Consider the following 19,862-nt stretch of genomic DNA (forward strand, 5'->3'; position numbering starts at 1 on the left):
TGCAGTTTAGGCTTCCAGGCCAAGAGTACATTATGGAAAATCCCTAATGTGGCACAGAAGCACCTGGACATTCTTCTGTGCATTTGGTGCCTCTGGTTTGGACCAGTAATTCCCCTGGGCATGTAAATTTTAGCACATGACTGTATGTAAAAACCTCATGCCAAACCTGGGGAAGCAAGCATACAACTTTGACCTAAGATACTTGCTTTTCACTACTCCTATTCACTTTCTTGTAAGTTTTTAATGTCTTTTCTCTTTTGTGGGCCCAATTCTGAGTCTTAAAAGGTCAGTGGGTATATTCTTTGGCTTCACACAGAAAAACATGCTGACCTTGCAATGTGCTGGTCCGAGCTATCCATTAATAAGAATAACCTGAAGGGTGACAGATGTAAAGCTACAAATCAATGTTGAAAGTTTTTCCATCCTGGCATTATGTATTGTCATCTTGTCGTCAGCCCCTTGGCTAAGAGTCTGAAACTACAGCTCAGCCAAAAGCTGGCTTCATGAGAGCTGGTAGCCCTTAATGTTTCTGAGAAAAATTTCCTAGGGAAAACCTCCTTTTCTGATGTTTTGGAACTTGTTCCTTCCTGCCTCTTGGGTTTCTGCTGTGACTTTTCAACTGAGATGACTGGCCATGGCAATGCCTCTGGCTCCGGAGCCTTCAGGGTGGAGATCTGAGATGCTGAGCATATGAATGAATATTCACCATTGCTACCAGCACCTCAGTGACCTCCCTCAAATGAAAAATTAGCCTCTGGGACATGGGTGAGAGCTGCTTGCGTGCCAGGCATTTTAGGATATCAGCATGGACAGTGCACCAAGCTGCCTGTGTCCTGTACTCAAGTCTGTTAAGAAAACTGGAGATCCCTGAAAGTGCTACCCAGTTCATTTCACCTTAAAACACCCTGTATATGGCACTGTTTATTTATTTGTTGTAAATCTGCTTTGCTGAAGTAAATGTGTTTTTCATAATATTAATGGTGCTCTTGTTGTTGGAGCCCTCTGCATAAGTCAGATATCTATAAAACAAATTTAGACACCAGTGCTGTAGTTAAGCATTGTTTAGGCAGATTCCTGAGCCAGGATGAATACAGCTATTAGAATTGAGCTTTAAAATATATTGACGTTTCTACATAAGTGATAAAGAGTTTAGAAAGGGAGCTGAGCAGCATTTTATGGGTTTGTTTTTTTTTTTTTCAGGGAAACTGCTTTATTTCTGAAAGTAGCTGAATATTGACATTCTTACAAGGGAGTTTTGTCAGCTTCCTAGGATTGGTTTATGTGAAGTTGTTTTTTTAGCGTAGGATTCTTTCTTCTCTCTCTCCTTTCCATCTGTGTCTCCAGGGGTAGAAAGCAAGCCACTACTAAGTTTGGGGACAGGATTGAGCTAACCTGAGCTCCAAACCAAGATGTGGCCAAGAGGCCTGAAGCTGTGCCTGCCCTCTGATTTTCAGGAGGGGTCTTGACAGCACATCCATACCAAGGTGCACCAGGACATGCTCTAAGGATGAGGAAAGGCAGCCTTTCTCACAATTTCTGTATTTCTGGTGGTTTCAGTGGTCAGTTCTCTCCACAGTTCAGGCTGGTTTCCTCACACGAACAAGAGTAAATGGAAAAAATAAATAAAATAGAAGCCAATGCAGTCAGAGACTGAGCGGAGCAAATGCCCTGTAGAGAGGAAGCACCTTTGGTGGCTTTAGAGATGGATTTTGGATTTTAAAACAGGTTTGAAATAGCTAGTGGGTAGCAAGAGGAGGAAATAGATGGGTTTAGTGAAAGGCAAAAGGTGAGGTTGTGCTGGCAGGTTTATAATTCCTGTTGCTCTAGACTATGGATGTAACATGTACTGTGCAGCCAGCAGGGCCTGCTGTCAGGTCTCCAGTTCATGCCTGGGAATGCAATATGATCTGCATGCCAATGAAGTCAGTCCTAGCATGGGTTAGAGGAAGAAGGCTGTGAGTAGCTGTAACTTCACCTTTGATATGTTATGGTTTATTCCTTTTCCTTGTTTTGATTTCAGCTGACCAGCCCACCCTCAGAATGTGTTTACACTTGAGACACTGGACATTGGGGCTGATTTGGAAGCCCAGTACAGGAATACAGGAGGCGCCTCAAATCCTGAGCCCCAGAGAAGCTGGGGCCAAGGGATAGTGGTGCAAAGGGAGGTGAATTGTAATGCAAAGAGCAGCCTTTTTGCTTTCAATCTGCCAAGCTGGACAGGAGGAAGTGGCACCAGGCTAATTTTCATCCATCTCTCCCTGACACCCCTTGCACACGCATGTGCTGTGGGGCCAGGGAGCTGATTTCTTGTAGTTCCAGCTGATTTCTTGTAGTTCCAGTGCCTCCTTGGGCTCAACTGTACTGTGCCCTCTTCCTCAAGGTAGCAGCATAACACAATCAGGTTCTGAATATTACTACAGAGATCACAGGAGTGTAGCTTGGAAGCACAGAATACTGAGAATTGAAAAGTCTAATCTGTCCTTTTTGAAAGCTGTCCAATTTCTTTTTTTATTTACAGCATTTGCACCATTTCACAAATTGGAAAGCAGCTAACCAGCCATTTCACAGGCAGATTATGATATGTTTAAGAAAGTCCAAGGCATTTGTCTGAATGCAATTGGCCATCTTGCTGACTAACATCTAGATTGGAGATATTACACACACAGTTGAACAGAGACTATTTGAAGATGATGGTTTTCTTTTATTGAGCTGTGTTTGTAGCTTGCACCTGTTTTGGACAGTGGTATAAGCTGACTGCCTGGCTGCAAAGGACTCGTCACATTGATTGGGTAGATGAGAAAATGCTGGGGCGTGAACAGTCACTTTATGATTCCTGCACTTGATTCCATTCTTTGCAAATGCAGAGGTGGAGAACTGCTGGAGAGAGACTGGCTCCATCTGGCATGCCTCTGCACAGTGCACACAACTTGTTCAATTAAAGATGGAGAAGTGCAGGCAAAAAGTGGGAAACATACATTAGATGAAGCTACATCCGTTGCCATACAGATGGAAAAAAATTTGGTTTCCCTCTTACCAACTACACATTTGCTTTTTCTGCCTAGAAACTAAAAGGTATGTTTCAGCATGCATGGATAGAGCATACATGGTTTAATTAATTAAAAGATAAAAAACCCCCCAAAAGCTGGCAGTCTGAGCCTCCAATAAATCTCTTAAAGCTGTGCTCACGTGTCTGCACCCTAATGTGGTCTGAATGAAAAACTGACAGCACCTGTTACTCAAATCAAAAGGAATTTCTCTAACAATGGGATACTGGGGAATTCCTTCCAGGCTTCTCTTTAATAGAGTTTGAAGGATTCAGGTTGGAAGACAGTGCATAAGATCTGCACCACTGGCTCTGATGGATGTGAATCATGCCAAGGGACAGTGATTGTTTAGGAGGTTAGAAGTTCACTCCATACATCCAGTAATAACACACAGCTGGTATGTCCTTAAAAAAAAAAAAGATTGTATGCTTCTTTTTTTCCCCTGTGTGAAAGCCACATGTGGATTGGAAAAAAAAAAAAAAAAAAGAAAATCAGATTTTATACATTCAAATCCAGAAATTCAAAGTAACTGCTACCACATCTGACAGTATTTTTGAGAACCAGAGTGAATCGAAGCTAGAGTGCCTAAAAATAGCCCTTGAACTGAACTCTAAAAACTATTAGATTTGTCCATTTATAATAAATCATGATCTACTGTCTATTAGATCATCTCTTCTGTAATCTTTTCCTATGGGCATAGTTCATGTGCATTTCTAAAAGCATTACAGCATGATGTTGAAAGAAATGCTCAATTCTTTTGTGTCTTGTGCACAATGGTCCAGGTAAATTTCTGCATTCAGAATCAGTTGCAAAGTCTGGAACAAGCAATAAGGCTTTAATACCCTCAGTGCACAGTTGCCAGAGAGTACTAGAGGTTCACAAAGGTGGATTTGGCAGAGGTCCTGGGCAGAAAACCAGAGACTTTAGGAATTGTCTTCTGATAGAAGAGGACCATGGTGAAGACAACAGGTGATGCTCCTGTACTGTACCCATTCATCTCATGGTGTTGCTAGATATGTGCTGTAAAATAACAGTTAAAATTTTGTCTGATATCTCTGAAGTTGCGTATTTTTAGCAGGATCCAGTTTCTTGGAGAAGAATGGGTCAGAGAGAAAAAAAAGAAGAAAATAAAGAAGTATCTTCTTTTATTCAAATGACAGCTAAATTGGGGACCTGACATTAAGAGCTGTTTGGAGACAGAAAAAGTATTAAGTGCTGACATATGCACACCCCCACAAAAGTCCTACAGAAGCATAAAATTTGATATTTCACGAAAATGCAGTCAGGCTGCTGTTTGGGTTCTTATTTTTTTCAGGCAAAACCTAGAAATATGCAATAATACTGACAATGTTTTTGACAGAACAGCCTTTCTGTAGCAATCCAGCATGTGGAATGAACTGTTGATCATTGTCAGAAATGCATAGTTTTGAGTCAAAAGGGCTCTACTCTGCAAACCTTTTGCCTGTTGAGAATGGGTGCATTCAGTGGCTTTTTGGATGTATTGCTGAGAGTGGTGCTGCAGTGAAAAGTACGAGCTGGGGCAGTTTGAGTGAGCTTGAGCCTGTGTTTCTGACTTCTCCCACTTTGGCTCTCATTCTTGGTTGTTTATGTTAAATGCTGAGACTGAGACTCAGAGGAAAGTCCCAGCGTGTTAAGTGATTCCAGCTTGAAGTGCCTTGAAACAACCGAGTCTGCACCATGTCTTGGACTGCTGCTGTAGGCTTCCTCTCAGCACAGGAACTCAGCATATGGCCCATATCCATTGCAGCATCTGCACGAGCCCAGCAGAGCACTCATATGTGGGCAGAGTAGCCTTGGGCACAAAAAAACTGATCTCCTGCTAGAAGAAATAGGAAAAAAAGAAAATCCAGGAAGTGATTTTTCCATTTGTCAGCTGTCCACAAGGGAATGGCTGTTCCTTCTCTCAGATCTCTCAGATGCAGCATCTTCCTCTGCTTTCCCTCGTTCCCTCGTGTTAGTTAAGAGGCAGGAAAAGGAAGAGCTGTGTATCATACTTGATGTGCCTTTTTCACAGCACAGGGCTGTGTGCAGTTGTGTTGGTGAAGACAACGTGCCACGTTGAGCACTCTGGGGCCACTGCATATGTAGTCTTTCCATCAATGGGTTTTGCAAGCCTTTGTCAGTGTCAGTAAATAAATCTCCACAATCCCAACTTCCCCAAAAGCAGTGTGTGAGCTTATGTTCACACGCAGGATTCTGGCTCAGCTTCCCAAAATAATGGCATGTGTGAGCAGAGGGGAGAACTGTTCAGATGTTTGATGTGAGGCCGACTTGGCCTTCGCCTGCAGTAAAAATAAATCATAGTTGCTCTCAAACACGTGGAAGGAGCTGTACATAATTTAGGGGCTAATCTCACCTTGTCGGTTCCCTGGCTCGCAGCTCTGGAGTGGCACCAGCATGTGGCTTTTGGTCTTCCAGCAGACATTTACCATGAGAAGGTTTTGCAGGGTGATGTCTTTAACATAGGCTCAGTGTAACTTTGCAATCCAACAGTGTGTTAATGAGTTGGTGCTGTCTGTGTAGGTGCTTCTTTTCATCATCCTCTTCTGTTACCTCACGTGGAGTTCTTTGAAAAAAAAACACGCAAAAACAAAAAAAAAAGGCGAAAGAAAGTGGGAATATATTTACTTTCAAATACTACTGTTTTTCTAGGGAGTTTCAGAAGATGTTCTGAGATGTGTTTGAAAATGCCTGTAGAAAATTAATTCCCATGAGATGCATTTATGTGACAGGGAAGAGAAAAACAGCTGTGATATAATCCTCCAATTGTATTAGGTTTGTGGGGTTTTGTGATGCTTCTTTCAACGCATGCCTAAACCTTCTTATTTGCTATGTAAATACAACTTGCACCATCTTTCAGTGGAAGAAATGATAAAAGAGATGCTGTAAGCAAAGGATGTGGTCGCCAAATATGAAAAGGGCAAAACTACAGGGAGGGAGGAAAGGGAGGGACCTCCAGATTTTGTGCTTCTTGAAGCCTTCGGGAAGGCTCCTTCAGTGCTCCATTTACCTTTGAGAAGCAGCAACATGTATAAATGGAGTCTGGATGTGCTCAAGAGAACGCTGGCATTGCTGCTGTTGAGCTGCTGGATTAGTTGTAGCTCACTTGGTCCTGCCCTGCTTTAGGTGCAGCACAGGGAGCAGACAGGGCCTCCTGGCTGCCAGCACCCCATCCCTTCTCCTTGAGCATCAGGCTCAGGAATGCAGGACTCGCCAGAGAGTGAAGTCATCGTGGTTTGCTTGGACCTTGAGCGTGGAACTTGGAGTGCAGCCTCTCCTTCCAATTACGTGAGCAAGTGCTGGCTCGTAGCACGCAGCCTGCAGGCTGAACCTTTGGATTGTGACCCCAGGGGGACAGCTTGATGGATGTCTCCTGTCATCCTTTACCCCACTAAAGCCAGGGAGCCTCACCCAGGAAATCCTCTCAGCAATTTCTGCTCGAGGGGCACCTAGTTATCTTCACTCATGGGACAGAAAGTGCATGATATCTCTGAGTATTATTGAGTACACCGGGTTATTGGCTGGAGACTTAGGTGCCAAAATTTAAGAAAAATGAGAGAAAAGGTAGCAAATAGCCTTTCTTGCAATCAAAGCTGCTTTTGTGATAGGAAAACACTAGTCAGAGCCATTTGGGAAAGCAGTCTCCTATGTCTGGGAGCACCAGGATGAGGTGAGCAGAGCATCGAACCACATTGTGGTTATATGACATGTGGTGGAGTTTCTTCATGACAAATACAAAGTGCTGGTCACTTGTCATGTCACCACTTCAGGAAAGGGGAACAGAGAGAAATGGGGGAAAAGACCGTCCATTATTTATATGAGATTTTTTTCCCTATGAGCAAATCTCTATCATGATTTTCCTTCCACAAAGCAAAAATCTGCCTCCACAAGCCTGAGCTCTATGAGGAGGTTGGGAAATAAAAGAGAGAAGGGAAAAACCTAAAAATTTCTATTTTCTTGCTAGTCAAATGTGCCCTGAGTAGAGAGAGGCTCCTCTGGGAGTTGCAATTGCTCCCTTGTGGATGCTGGAAATGTTTTGGGGTTTGTTTTTTTTTATGGCTGCAGCTTTAATCTGAATGATGGCAAAACTTAGTCTTCTGCTATTACTGCCAGCTCTCTAGATAGAGCAGGAAAGAAAAAAGTGAAGTATCACTTTGGGGTGTTTCTGGGGAAGAAATGTTTCCACAGCCATAAATTGCTTTCTTGGGAGCACTGAAAATTCCTATCCCAGTGCTGTGCTTCGTGGAAACAGAGTCAGCAAAGTCTTGGATTTGTAAGGAATAAAAACTGAGTCTTATCCAAAAACTTTTAACAGCTTGATGTGGCAATGCATGGTAAAATAAACAGTGAAAATAAAATAATTAAGTTTCTACATTTCTAGTTGTAGTAGTGTTGGAGTTTTTTAAAGATGCTTGTCTTGGAGCAAAAATTGTCTTGTGAAACACTGTTTGAAGAATCCCTCTGTTGAAGCAGTGCTGCAGCGCTGCTTTCCCCCAGGTTAAAAATTCACAGTTTATTGGCAGCCTGAGTTAATCTGGAGGTTTGATCTCTGTTCTGTGCTGCAGGATTTAGGTGCTTTTACACAGGTTGCAGTCTCTTCATGGTTTTGCTTGGATTTGAGAATCATTTATATGTAAATGATCCTGATCCCCTGTTCTTTACCTCCTTACCAATTAACTTGGTTTTTGAAGCACACGGTTGTGTGAGCAAAATTGGCAAGTGGTGCTTCCTGGTGAAAAACTGGGTGGTGTTAGCATGGTGATCATGATTGCTGGAGCTCATTACCAAGTTGACTCTTGGAATAATCAAACCTTTGAACTCAGCTCAGTGGTATCCCATCCGTCTCACTCCGTTAGGCAACTCGGAGGCAGCTCTTTCATGTCGTCTTACAACTTGTCCTATGTAAATGGTGGATGTGTTTATTTTCAAAAGCAGCCAGAAAGCCCAGTGGAACAAGAAAAAAGTTGGAAGAACAAGCCCTCAAAGAGATTTTGACACTGGTGCCAGGGGGTTTATGAAAGATAAAACAGCTCATTTTTTATGGCTGAAGGAAAATGCCATTAAATCCCATGTGCCTATCTGCTACAGTAAACTTGCCAGAGCTATTCCAAAACCAGCATGCCGTGGGATATTCAATGATTTTCAATGAAAACTAGGCATAAAAATGCAGATCTCCTTCATGTGGATCAAGGGGAGCTCCAGGGTGCTCAGTATATGTTTCTATACGCTCACACATGACTGTAAGAATTATTTTAAACAGGGTTTGCTAGCTTTGACTTTGAAACTGCATCCACTGTATCTACTCAGTTCCTTTGTGCGTGGCATAGGTAATTTTGCAGAAGGAAAATAACTTGTTATTGTAAGAGTAAATGGGAAACATTTTACAGGTTGCTATCTACCAGGCTAATCTATATTATGAAGAAATAAAACCTACTTGTATTAAGTCCTGTTGCAGTAAAAGTGTAATATTTGCTGATTTTAGTCCTCCGTGTAACATCAGGGGGAAATCATTGCTTGGTGACCGAATGCAGCTTTGAGCAGAAACTGGAAGAAATCTGAGAGAAAAGATCCTGCACAAACATGCAGGATCTGCATGGTTTTTGCATTGTATTTTTCAGAATTCATTTAAACTCAGGGTTCACGGTGAAAGGGAGGTGGTAGGAGAAGGCTGGAAAACCTGATCACTGAGTGTTGAAGACTTGTTTTCAGATTAGTGTCCTGGTGCTCAGGTGAATTAGTGTAGAAATTCCATTTCCTGTTGCTGGACATGGAGCAGTGACTGAAGGCTTTTTGGATCCTGGTAGAGTCGGGATGGTAGCGAGGTGTTACAGCATGGAAATCAGAGTGAAAATGGATCAAAACAAGCCTTTTTATATCGCTTCTTTACCTGCATTTCATAGTCAGCCCAAAATTTTCTCAGGCGGGGATTGAGGAGGCAGTTGCGAATATCTGGCATTGAACTGGAGTAAAAGTTTTATGCTGAGAGAAGCTGGAGGGTGCTTATCTTTGAGAGAGGTAAAGGAGATGGGAGAAGCAAGTTTTTCCACAAGCTGTGTGTGACATAGCAGGGGTGATGGGGGAACAGCGTGGGGCAGCCTGCTTTAGTTCCCCCACCTGATATTTCAGGCCAAGCCATAGACAGATCCCTGTGAAGCTCCAGTCTGTGCAAGCACCTTGGTCTAAACAGGAGGTTAAATAAGGTAATTTTAAGGTGGACATCCCTCAATATTCCCCACACACTCAGTACTTGGTGCAGCTATTGCAGGATGTACAGTGGGTTAATGCACTTCTAAAGCAGGTTCCCCACCTCTTGCTGCTTGACTGCTCATTGCAGGTTTTCAATGAATTAGCCCACTGAGCATTAAAGTCTCCAGGATCTGGCTGGGCTGACGTGCTTTTCTGCTTGTGTCACGAGGCCTCCAGATCAAGGGGCCAGGCATTGCTCTTGGGATGGTGCAGCAAAGCACGAACCTCAGAAAAAATTGATGGCTTGCTCCAGAGTGCAGCCTTTTGTTCATCCCTCTGTGCACTTTTGATTTTGGGAATAGATTTGTGGTTTGGTTTTGGGTTTTGTTGGTTTTGTTGCCTTTTTTTTTTTTTTTTTTTTTTAATTGCACTATGGAAAACATTTTTCTGTCCAAATCAGCCGGGTCTTCAGCACCACTTAACAATTAAAAGCACTTCTCTGTTAGGTGTTCCCTAAAAGATGGGAAGTAAGATTTTTGCATTAAAATACCAGGAAGAAAAATGGTGAGGGTATAAAGTGCTGCTTTATTTTCATCAGATGCTAGTGCTTTTGGAAAATCAGTTGTGCTCCAGTGATCATTACCCACCTGTGTGCTTCTCTCACTGTTTGCTCCGGCTTGTCTCGGAAAGGCGGCTTGTACAGAAAGCCTTGCCTTAGTTGTAGTTCCAGTTACACCCTGCAGGGCCCTGCAGCCGTCAGAGGGGACATCCTCAGGACCTAGGCTTGAGTATCCCTTCCTCTTTCTAACCAGCTCTGCCTTGGTTTCAGGAGTATCCACCTCGGGGGCTCTGGGCCCAGGGAGCACCACCACCAGCACCACGCCGCGCATGGCCACCAGCACCACAGGCCGCACCACCACCACGTCGGCCTCGGGCAGGAGGAACAGGAGCACCAGCACGCCGTCCCCCATGGCCGATGTCCCTGATGAAATGACCACGCACCTGCCACCTGCCTCCTCCCAGCTGCCTCCAGCCGGGGCGGAGAGCTGCGACCCCATGGAGGCCCGCGACATCATGTGGTCCCGCACTCGGCAGGGCCAGCTGGCCAAGCAGCCCTGTCCCTTGGGCTCCATAGGTGAGTCAGGGGGTGGGAGGACACAGCAGGCTGTCTTCACTTACTATAACACTTTGTCAGTATGCAACCAATACTAAAAACCCTTTGGGAATGTGCTGGGAGAGCCTGTGCTTCCAGAAGTTGTGTACGATGAGCCTTATGTGGTTTTGCCTGTATTTGTAACCCCTGGACTCACTGACTGATGTGTTGGTGGCTAATTCTTTGCTTGTTTTGCTAAGAGAGGGGACAGGGGAGGAAATCAACAAAACTTGTACTTTGAAGCTCCTGAACCAGTGTGAGTGATTTTTTTTAACTGCAGCCAGCATCCAGTATGATCAGCTGGGAAACTGGAGGCGGGGAAACAAAGCCAAATCTTTCAAAATGGTTTATTGCTTATTGGATTTTGCTCCTTTTCTTCTGCTCTTCCCACAATTGTTTTGTTGAAAAATGTTGCTTTTGGAAATTTTCTGTTCAATTTGAAACATAATCGCACTAAGAATGGGTTTTGGCATACGGTTCAGTTTGCTGTGGTTTAACAAATGCAGTTTTCTAAAAATAGTTATTTTTCATGCTAGTCTTGGTGTCCAGCCCCAAAAGTTCTCTTTCAAAGAAGAAATCTTAAAAATGGAGGAAATTGCCTGAAAATGAGGGCTAAAGGGATCTGACTTGTAGAGGAGAGACTCAGTGTTAAATCTCCCCTCCTGGAGAGCCATTCACACCTGTGTGTATGAGTACTGACTCAGTCTGGAATTTAGTGAGGACAGACTGATAAAATATACGTTAAGGAATGAGGAGCATGGAAAGGTATCAGGGGTGAGAATAGGTAAAGAACATTTTTGCTGTCTTTTCCAGCCCTGCTTGGTAAAACTAACGCCAAAAGTCTGATGTGATTCCCAGAGAGGGGAAAGGATATTCTGAACCAAAGCTGTAAAAAGGAAGAGAAGACGGAAAATGAAGGCTGGATGCAGGGAGTCCTTTCCTAAGCACAAGAGCTAAGGACAGGATGAAAATAACTAAGGAAAAGATAATAACTCAACTTATGGGTAGGGGATGGCCAATAAGCCTTTCCCATCTCCAGTTTCAGTGATTCACACAACTTGTTAAAAGCTGTGATACGTTAGCAGTGATGCACTTCTCTTTGTCTGAAAGAGTCTGAGGCATTTTGCTGTCTTTTCCAGCAGGGATTGGGCAGCACTTCTCAAACAAAACTCTCCTCTAAAGTCCCTCTTGACAGCTGGGGGCTGACAGTAAACCCCAGCCATTATATCTTGGCGTCTGTAGCATTCAAACTTTTGTGTGTTTCCACCCAAATGTTGTAATGATGATTCAGAGACGTAAAATCTTCATAAAGCAGCAAGGAAGATGAGGGTCTGATCCCAAATCACCAGTGGTGGGGCAGACCACTCAAGGTGCTGGCTCGGTGTTTGAGATCTACTTCTGATTTCTTAGTACCTGGCAGCTTTCCTGCATGTCCTCTGTCTGTAATTGCTGTTTGCCAAATTGGAAATAATATTCCTGCTCAACATCATGGGTCTTTTATGTCTTAGGGCCCTTAAAGGACTGAGATGATGGGAGACTAGGACACTGAGATGACTCAGAAGTCTGCTACTCAAGACCTGAGCACTAATAAGCTTCCAAAATCCTTTGACATGGGGTTCCAGGGGCAAAATGCAACCAGTCACACTGAGCACAGCAACTTTCCTATTACAGGTGTTGCAACTTTCCGGTGTCTCGTGCCTGATGGTATCTGGGAACCCCAAGGACCTGATCTTAGCAACTGCTCTTCACCCTGGATCAACCACATCACTCAAAAGGTAAAACTCTTCCCATGTGTTGACCACTCTGAGTCTGCACAGTGAGCTTGCTCAGCTTCCTGCTTTTCTCACACAAGGAACCCAAAAGAATCAACAGTCACACATAAAGCACAAACCATGCAAAGTAGCCAAGAATTTCAAGGAGAAAGCAAGTATCTCCTGGAAATTAAGGCAGAGAGGGTAAGGGAAGGCAAAGAAGAAGGACTAAAGAGTGGAGTTAAACTAGAGTAAATGACATTTCTTGTTCGTGGCAAGAAGAGGGAGGAGGAGGTGGGTGGACATATGGAAAGTACTGAGTTGTTGAAAAAGGAAACACCCTTTCATGCATCCTCAAGGATTTTTTCATGTCACGCAAGCAGAGTATAAACCCCATAGTTAAGAAATCTTTACCAAAGAAAGGCAGGCTCAATGTGAAATGTTTGTTTTGTGCCCCTGACTTTCTGTTTTTAACTTCTGCCCAAATTATAGAAGAACTGGTGGAATGGAAAACAATGCTGCAGTAATGCTTATCTTTTGACTTTTAAGTCCCTTGATGAATGTTTTCTAGCACTTCATCATTTATCAGTGTTAAGAGTGCATTAACATGTGACAATAGAAGTTCAAGACAAGCAGAGCTTATTTGGTAGCAATATGTTGAGCATTTTTGTTATTAATGCACAATGGTGCTTTCAGCTGATTTCATTACAAACAGAGACCAGATGTGTGTTTACGCCACAGAGTCTGTGGGCTGAATCTTTATTATAGCAGTTTGTGGGGATTTATTCACTCCTTTAGCCACAGTGAGCAAGTCCTGGCATTGCAAGTGAGCTGTGCTGCTGCACAGTAGTGACACAGAGCTCCCAAAGAGCCACTGGTCAGTGGGATGGGGTCACTCCATAGACAAGACACTTGGACATTCTCCTCTCTGCCCCCCATCTAAACTGAGACCTAATAATCTGTCAGTTGCTAGCACTGGTCATCCCTATCTTGCTTCATCTGTGCAAGACCGTTCCTTGGTCCTGTGCAGGACCCATCCCTCCACAAAGGAAAACATCAATTAATGTGGGGCTGCTGTGATATGGCACAGCCACTACAAAGCCCTTCTGTCCCTCTCCTGCCATACACCCAGCAAGCTGATGAGCACAGGCTGCCTTTGCTGGCATTAGCAGCTGTGTGCAGCTCTTGTTTTATGACCTACGTACTTCCCCTGGAGGGGTTAATATTACTTACTCCAGCCATAATTCACCCAGGCAGCTGGGAGACCTCTTGCTGCTTGGTGAAGATGACTAGGCCGTTAGCCATTAGCAGAGGGAAATAATAGCCTGTACTGATGAAATCTCCATCAAGGTTAGGCTTATTTTATTTGAAACCCTAGCTATCATTTGCGTAACAAATGGGCCCCATTTAATTTGTTACGTGCTTTCAAAGTAGGCTAAAATTGAACAAGGCAAGTTTTGAGAAATGCCCAGCAGGTTACAACTGGGACTAGATTTATTTTCTTTTTTCCTGAAGGAATTTAGTTATGTTCAGCATTAAATTCCTTCTTCTTCCAGTCAGTCGAAAGGACTTGAGGAATCAATGAGATGACCCTGAATCTAAGTTTTTTGCCTGAGTGGGAATTCATTGGGATCTTGAGATATGTGACCCAACCTCAATGACGGCTGTTACAAAACTTCAAGACTTTTCAGGAGTGACTTTTGAGGGGAAAGCCTTGCAAGGCTCACCTAGGGGTTTGTGTTGGGGTTGCAATCATTGAAACATTTATATTGGAGAAGACCTCTAAGGTCATTGGGTCCAACCATTCGCCAAGCACTGCCACATCCACCACTAATCTGTGTCCCTAAGTGCCATGTCTACACATCTTTTAAATCCCTCCAGGAACAGTGACTCAACCACTTCCCTGTGGTCTGTTCCAATGCTTGACCACTCTCTTGACCACTCTCTAATATCCAATATAAACCTTTCCTGGTGCAACCTCAGGTGGTTTCTTCCTGTCCTATCATTTCTTACCAAGAGAAGAGACTGACACCCACCTTGCTACAACCTCCTTTCAAGTAGTTATAAAGAGGGATAAGGTCCCCCCAAGCGTCCTTTTCTCCAGGCTAAGCACCCTCAGCTGCCTGAGCAGCTCCTCATAAGCCTCATGCTCCAGACCTTTCTCCAGCTCTGTTGCCCTTCTCTGGACTTCCTCCAGCACTTTAATGTCCTACTTTTAGTGAGGGGCCCAGAACTGGACACAGCACTCGAGGTGTGGCCTCACCAGTGCCCAGTACAGGGGGACAGTCACTGCCCTGGCAGTGCTGGCCACTGTTTCTCAAACAGGCCAGGATGCCATTGGCCTTCTTGGTCACCTAGCTGTCTCTCGCTTTTTGCTGGGCAGCTTTCCAGTTACCCTTACCCAGCCTGTAGTGCTACATGGGGTTTTTGTGACCCAAGGGAAGGACCTGCACTTGGGCTTATTGAACCTCATACCATTAGCCCTGGCCCATTGATCCAGCCTGTCCAGATCCTGCGCATGCCACGTGAGGGCACTCAGCATGATCTGCTCCATGATATTGCATTGCATTTTCAACTTCCAGTGCACTAGGACAGCCCCCGTTAGCAAGGACTGCTGATAAATGATGGAAAGTGGCTCAATAAGCTCCTCTGCAAGTTCCCTCAGTACCCTTGGGTGGATCTCATCCAGCCCCATAGACCTGTGGATGTGTAAATGGTGTATATTAACTACTACCTCAACCATTTCCTCATTCTTTGTCACTATATTTCCCTCATCCATTTTTTATTGTGTTTTATGGCAGCAGACAGGAAAAGTTCTAGTTGAGCTTTAGCCTTGCTATGTTTCTTCCTAACCTCACAACATGCTTGTAGTCCTCCTTTGTTACCTGTCCTTTCTCCAGAGGCCATAAGCTTTCCTTATTTTTTTTTCTTATTCTAGCCAAAGCTCTCTGTTCAGCCAGGGCAGTCTTATTCCCCACCAGCTCATCTTTTGGCACATGGGTATGTCCTGCCTTTAAGATTCAGTAGGATCCTTACAGTAAATACAGTTTTAAATTACATATGAAATGACCAATAGCCATTTGGTTTCCCTCCCCAAGCAAGAGGCTTGAAAATCATCACTGTACTTGAAGATGGAGACTGACTCATCCATAAATCAAGCACTGGTTTCTAACATCCCTGCTGTGAATGGGATGCTTCCCAAAGCTTGCAGATTTGCTCCAGCAGCTCTCTAAAGATGAAAATGGAGCCTTCTGCCTCTAAGTCAAACCAGCATCTCTTCCTTCTGCTGTGGGGACAGCTAGAGGGAGCAGTAAGCCAGCTGTGCTGTGAGGGCAGGGCTGGTTACACCCTGCATCCCCAGCTCTCCTGGTCACTCAGCCCACTGCAGCTGCAGCACAGCTGACAAAATGGGTAAAAATACTTCTTTGTCAGCCAGGGCTCATACCTGCTCAGCGTTTCTTCATTCCTAATCTGCTTTGTCTCCCAAAAATCTGACATTTGCAGGATCCAAACTGCTCAGGGAGAACGGTGATGGGTCCCCTGAAGGGATTTCAGCCAAGCCAGAAAGGATGACAGGGAAATGCTGCGCTTGCTTTCATATCTGTGTAGTGAAGTAAGAATGATTACTTCTTCTCCTTCTCCCGCTGTGCTCAGACTGTAGATTGGGTGTTTGCCTGCTTGCATCATGGTATTAGGTTTTACAGCCGTTTCCTAGCTTCCATTAGAGTTATTGTGCTTGATGGAAGATCAGAACAAATGTTCTCCTCAGCAATTCATTGGGCTCCTGACATTTACTTTAACTTTATTGTTGGTGCCTACCATGCCCTCGTAACGGAGCGGGAGAATGAACTTGCCAGTGCGATTGAATTATGCGCTGCTACCCAGCTTATTTCCAGAGTCAAGCAGCAACAGGAAGCAAAAAGGTCAGCTTTGGATACATTGCATCATCCTGATCATGAGGTCACACATTCAATCTCAGCCTGTTTGTTTTGCTTCTTGCTTTTATCAGTGCCATCCTTAGTGCAGCGTGTGACTTGCCTGGAGACATCTCTTCCTTGCTGCAGCTTTCAGCTGTGGGTGCTGCCTGGGAGGACAGGCACTGCAATGCTCAGCTTCAAACCTCTGGGAGAGAGGAGGCCTCTTTTGTAGCAGAACAGAAAAAGTTGTGCCCTTCGCAAATGCACAGAAAGCCTCAATCTGTAAATCTAAAGCACATGCCCTCCTGAGTGGCCTGGATCATGTACTCCCAAAGAGCAGGTGAACCTCAGGATTTGTAGCACCTTCCTGAGGTCTTGTAGATCTGCTTGGGTGTGTGTCACAAGGGAGAGTGAGGTTTTGTGGAAGACATCCCCACATTGTTGTGTCCAATTCTGAGGGTGCAGTTGCAGTCCAGATGACAGCACAAAGAAATCCTCCATCCAAGTTGCTTTTGTCAGTCTGTGTTCAGAGCACCATCATGAATTGGATGGAGCAGATGCCACAGAGGGTGGCTCATTCAAAAAGTCATTAAATGCAGTTTAAGTTGGTTCAATACTATAGTTTCATAGCCACTATTTCAGTGTTCTCTAGGTCTGCTGTAATCTATGGAGAGCATTGTCTCTTCTCCCAGACAGCTGGCAAAAAGAAAAGAGGATGCAAGCTGTGCCAGGGGAGGTTTAGGTTTTAGCATCAGGAGGCATTTATTCATTGAAAGGATGATTAGACTCTGGACTGGGCTGCCCAGGGAGGTGGTAGAGTTACTGTGTCTGGAGGTGTTTAAATAAAGGCTGGATGTGGTACTCAGTGTCAGGGTCTAGCTGACATTTTGGTGTTCGGTCGTAGGTTGGAATTGGTAATTTTAGAGGGGTTTTTTTTTCCAACCTAAATGTTTTTGTGATTCAGAAATAAAAAAGGAAAGAATGGTAGATATGCTCTGACTCTTTTCTGTGAATGCAGACACATATATTGAAATTCCTGCCAGGGGAGGAAAAATGCCATGAAAGCTTTGCAGTGTCAGAAGTTAGCCCACAGCCCCTCTTACAGGCTTGCTACCTGACTGCTGGGAGCTAATGGTGCCTGGTGAAACCTGTCAGATGTTTGTTCCTCCAGAAAACAGCATCAACTTTGTGGTCTTTCCAGCTGACCAGTGCATCTGTACTGTTTTTAAAGTTTGGTCTATCATGTCATCTTTTTATTTTTTATATCAGTTTGCCTCTTCATAAGGCTGCAGGAAAAAACTTTTGCCTTTATGGCTCTTGGTGTTTTAGTTAATTTGCTCACTTCTCAGCATATTTCTTATTTCTTCTGAATTTTCCTCCCTAAATACTTATCTTCTTTCAATTTCTCTCATTTTTATTCTATTGTCCTCTTCTGCAATTGAGTTTCTTCTGAGAAAGGTAGGGCTGAAACAGCAAGCACTGCTGCAAGAGAGCCTGTCTTTGTCTTTCCAGACAAAAGTCTCCACTTCTGTTTGTTGGCATATATGAAACAGGCAGGAGAATATGTCCTCTCCAAAACCTATTATTTCAGAGTCCTTTCACTCATAAAAAGGTGCAAGATAGTGGCACAAACTTGGAAAATGTTAGCAGAGTGTTGAACAGAGGGATTTCAGGTGTGCCAATGATCATTTGTAAATCTGGCCTGAATCCTGTCCCCCCAAATGGAAGAGGGGAGCAATTTTTTGTCAGACCTGTAAAACTGTGTTTTGTATGCTGGCATTATTGGCAAGAAACATATTTTCACTCGTTTAAATTAGCATTCTGAGACTGCTTTTAATCTGTTTGTAAAAGGTAAGAAAAAATAGGACAAAATACCACAAAACCAAAAAATTTGGAGTCAAATTTGGTTTTAACAGAATATTTTCTTTTATCCCACAATCCTATTTAGATTTTAAATTTATTTTTTTCATAATCAGGGTAGAAAATGTTAAAAAGTAGTTTCACATCAGGGAGAGATGTATTATTTTTAATTCCCTTTATTGTTCTCAAGCCTCACAGTAGAAAGGTCAGGTACACATATTTTCCCTGCATCTTACTTGCCTCTCAATATCAGCTTGAGCCATGGAGATCCTCCAGGGGTTGTTGCTGTATTCATATGTAACTATGTCAGTGTCTGGGTTAAAGAGTATTACATGTTTTGGGAGAAATAACATAAAGAGCTCATCTTTCATGTGGCAATAATGAAGAGGAAGATGTGGAGAAGTAATTTATAGGAAGGAAGTAAGTAATGCATCCTCTTGGGTAGCAGTAAGCTTTGCTGAGCATTACGTAGAATTAACAAAAAAAAAAAAAAAAAAAAAAACAAAAAAAAAAGAAAAATAAAAAGGGTTCAGTCCTGTTGTTATAAGAGACCAGATACTTATCTGGAGTATTCAGTCCATTTGGGACTCATAAGAGAAGTTGGGTTTGACAGCACTGCATAGGAGACACTTCAATTTCAGTGGAAAAAGCTCCCAAGAATTGGTGAAATCAGCATTAATGTGTCACACAGCCATCATCCTAGACATCCCTCTCGTGCCAGAGTGGAAGGAGTGTCTCAGCACTGCTGTAGTGACTTGTAGTGCACGTTCTGTGTGACCGTGTGTAGGTGCGGAATTGTCAGCCCTAGGATGTAGTTTCATTACCTGCTTTCATTACAGCCAAAAACATTTTCCCAGAAGAATGGCCAATATGTGTTCTCAGGAAACCTGGGTGTGTAAGATAACTTTGGATAAATACTTCTATGTCCCAGGAGTTCACAGACTGAGCTTTAGTTTGCCTTTTTCTCGGGCGTTTCTTCCATTGCTGCCTATTTTTTGTGTTTATTTGGCCACAGTATAATTCCTCAAATGTACAATTTTAGGGTGAGTCCAAGAAAAAAGGGAAAGAGATAATTAGTGACCTGCTTTTATTGTTTTTGCAGACAGATAGGAACAGCAGCAGCCTGCAGGGAAAGAAAACTCTTGTTTTTGCCTTTGTAGCAGCTGAGCTGCATTTTCTCTGAGTGTGCCAGTTTGCATAGGTGTGTGATCCAAGGGAAAATGCAAACGTCAAATATTGGGTGGTGGGGGTTTTGGTTTTACTGTGGTGTATCTGTAAAAAATATCTTGAATTCACACAGTTTTCTGCAGAGCTTACACAAACAATGTGTCATGATACATGCTAAGCTTCAGCAATGAACTGCAGGAAAATGTAGAAATTGATTTCTCTGTGTAAAGGGATTTGATGCAGTCATTCTTTGAAGTTCTGAGAGCCAACAGCAGAGGTCAAAATTCAGCCTCTGTGCTGATGTGTGGCTCCCTTCAGCTGCTTAGGAGAGCAGGCAGCTGTAAGAATAGGATCTGGTTTCTATGGCATTAGCCTTCAGTGTAACAAGAAAGAAATAATTCAGTTTTTGAATATATCTTATCATTGCTCTAATGGGAAGAACAACACATTATCTCCTTTATTTATCTTCTCTGTATCATCATATGCGTTAATTCCCTGAAGACGAGCATATGAACATCTTGAGTTAGATTTCATTAAATCAGATTGGCTTTTGCTGTCAAATTGATGGAAATAAGTTATTCATTTATAACTCAGCTAATTGATTTACAGAGAGGTAGAAGCTCAGCCTATAATCTTTCCCTAGAATCTTGCTTTTATAATAAGCACCAGAAAGTGAGGGAACAAGAGAAATATCTGATTTCTAGCTGTTGGTAGATAAGACAATTGAAAATTCATATGAAAAGCACAGCAGAGTTTGTCATTG

General features: G+C 43.3%; 1 protein-coding gene across 1 annotated transcript in view; it reads left to right on the top strand.

Annotated features, from left to right (window-relative positions):
- ADGRL3 (adhesion G protein-coupled receptor L3) overlaps positions 1–19,862 on the top strand; it is a 482,547-nt gene that overhangs the window by 376,659 nt on the left and 86,026 nt on the right. Inside the window, exons 8-9 of the mRNA XM_059470076.1 lie at positions 10,081–10,386; positions 12,076–12,179. Of these exons, the coding sequence (XP_059326059.1) occupies positions 10,081–10,386; positions 12,076–12,179 (410 nt within the window). The remainder of the gene's footprint in view (positions 1–10,080; positions 10,387–12,075; positions 12,180–19,862) is intronic.

Source organism: Ammospiza nelsoni, chromosome 4 (assembly GCF_027579445.1).
Source record: "Ammospiza nelsoni isolate bAmmNel1 chromosome 4, bAmmNel1.pri, whole genome shotgun sequence".
In the NCBI taxonomy this organism is placed as follows: domain Eukaryota; kingdom Metazoa; phylum Chordata; class Aves; order Passeriformes; family Passerellidae; genus Ammospiza; species Ammospiza nelsoni.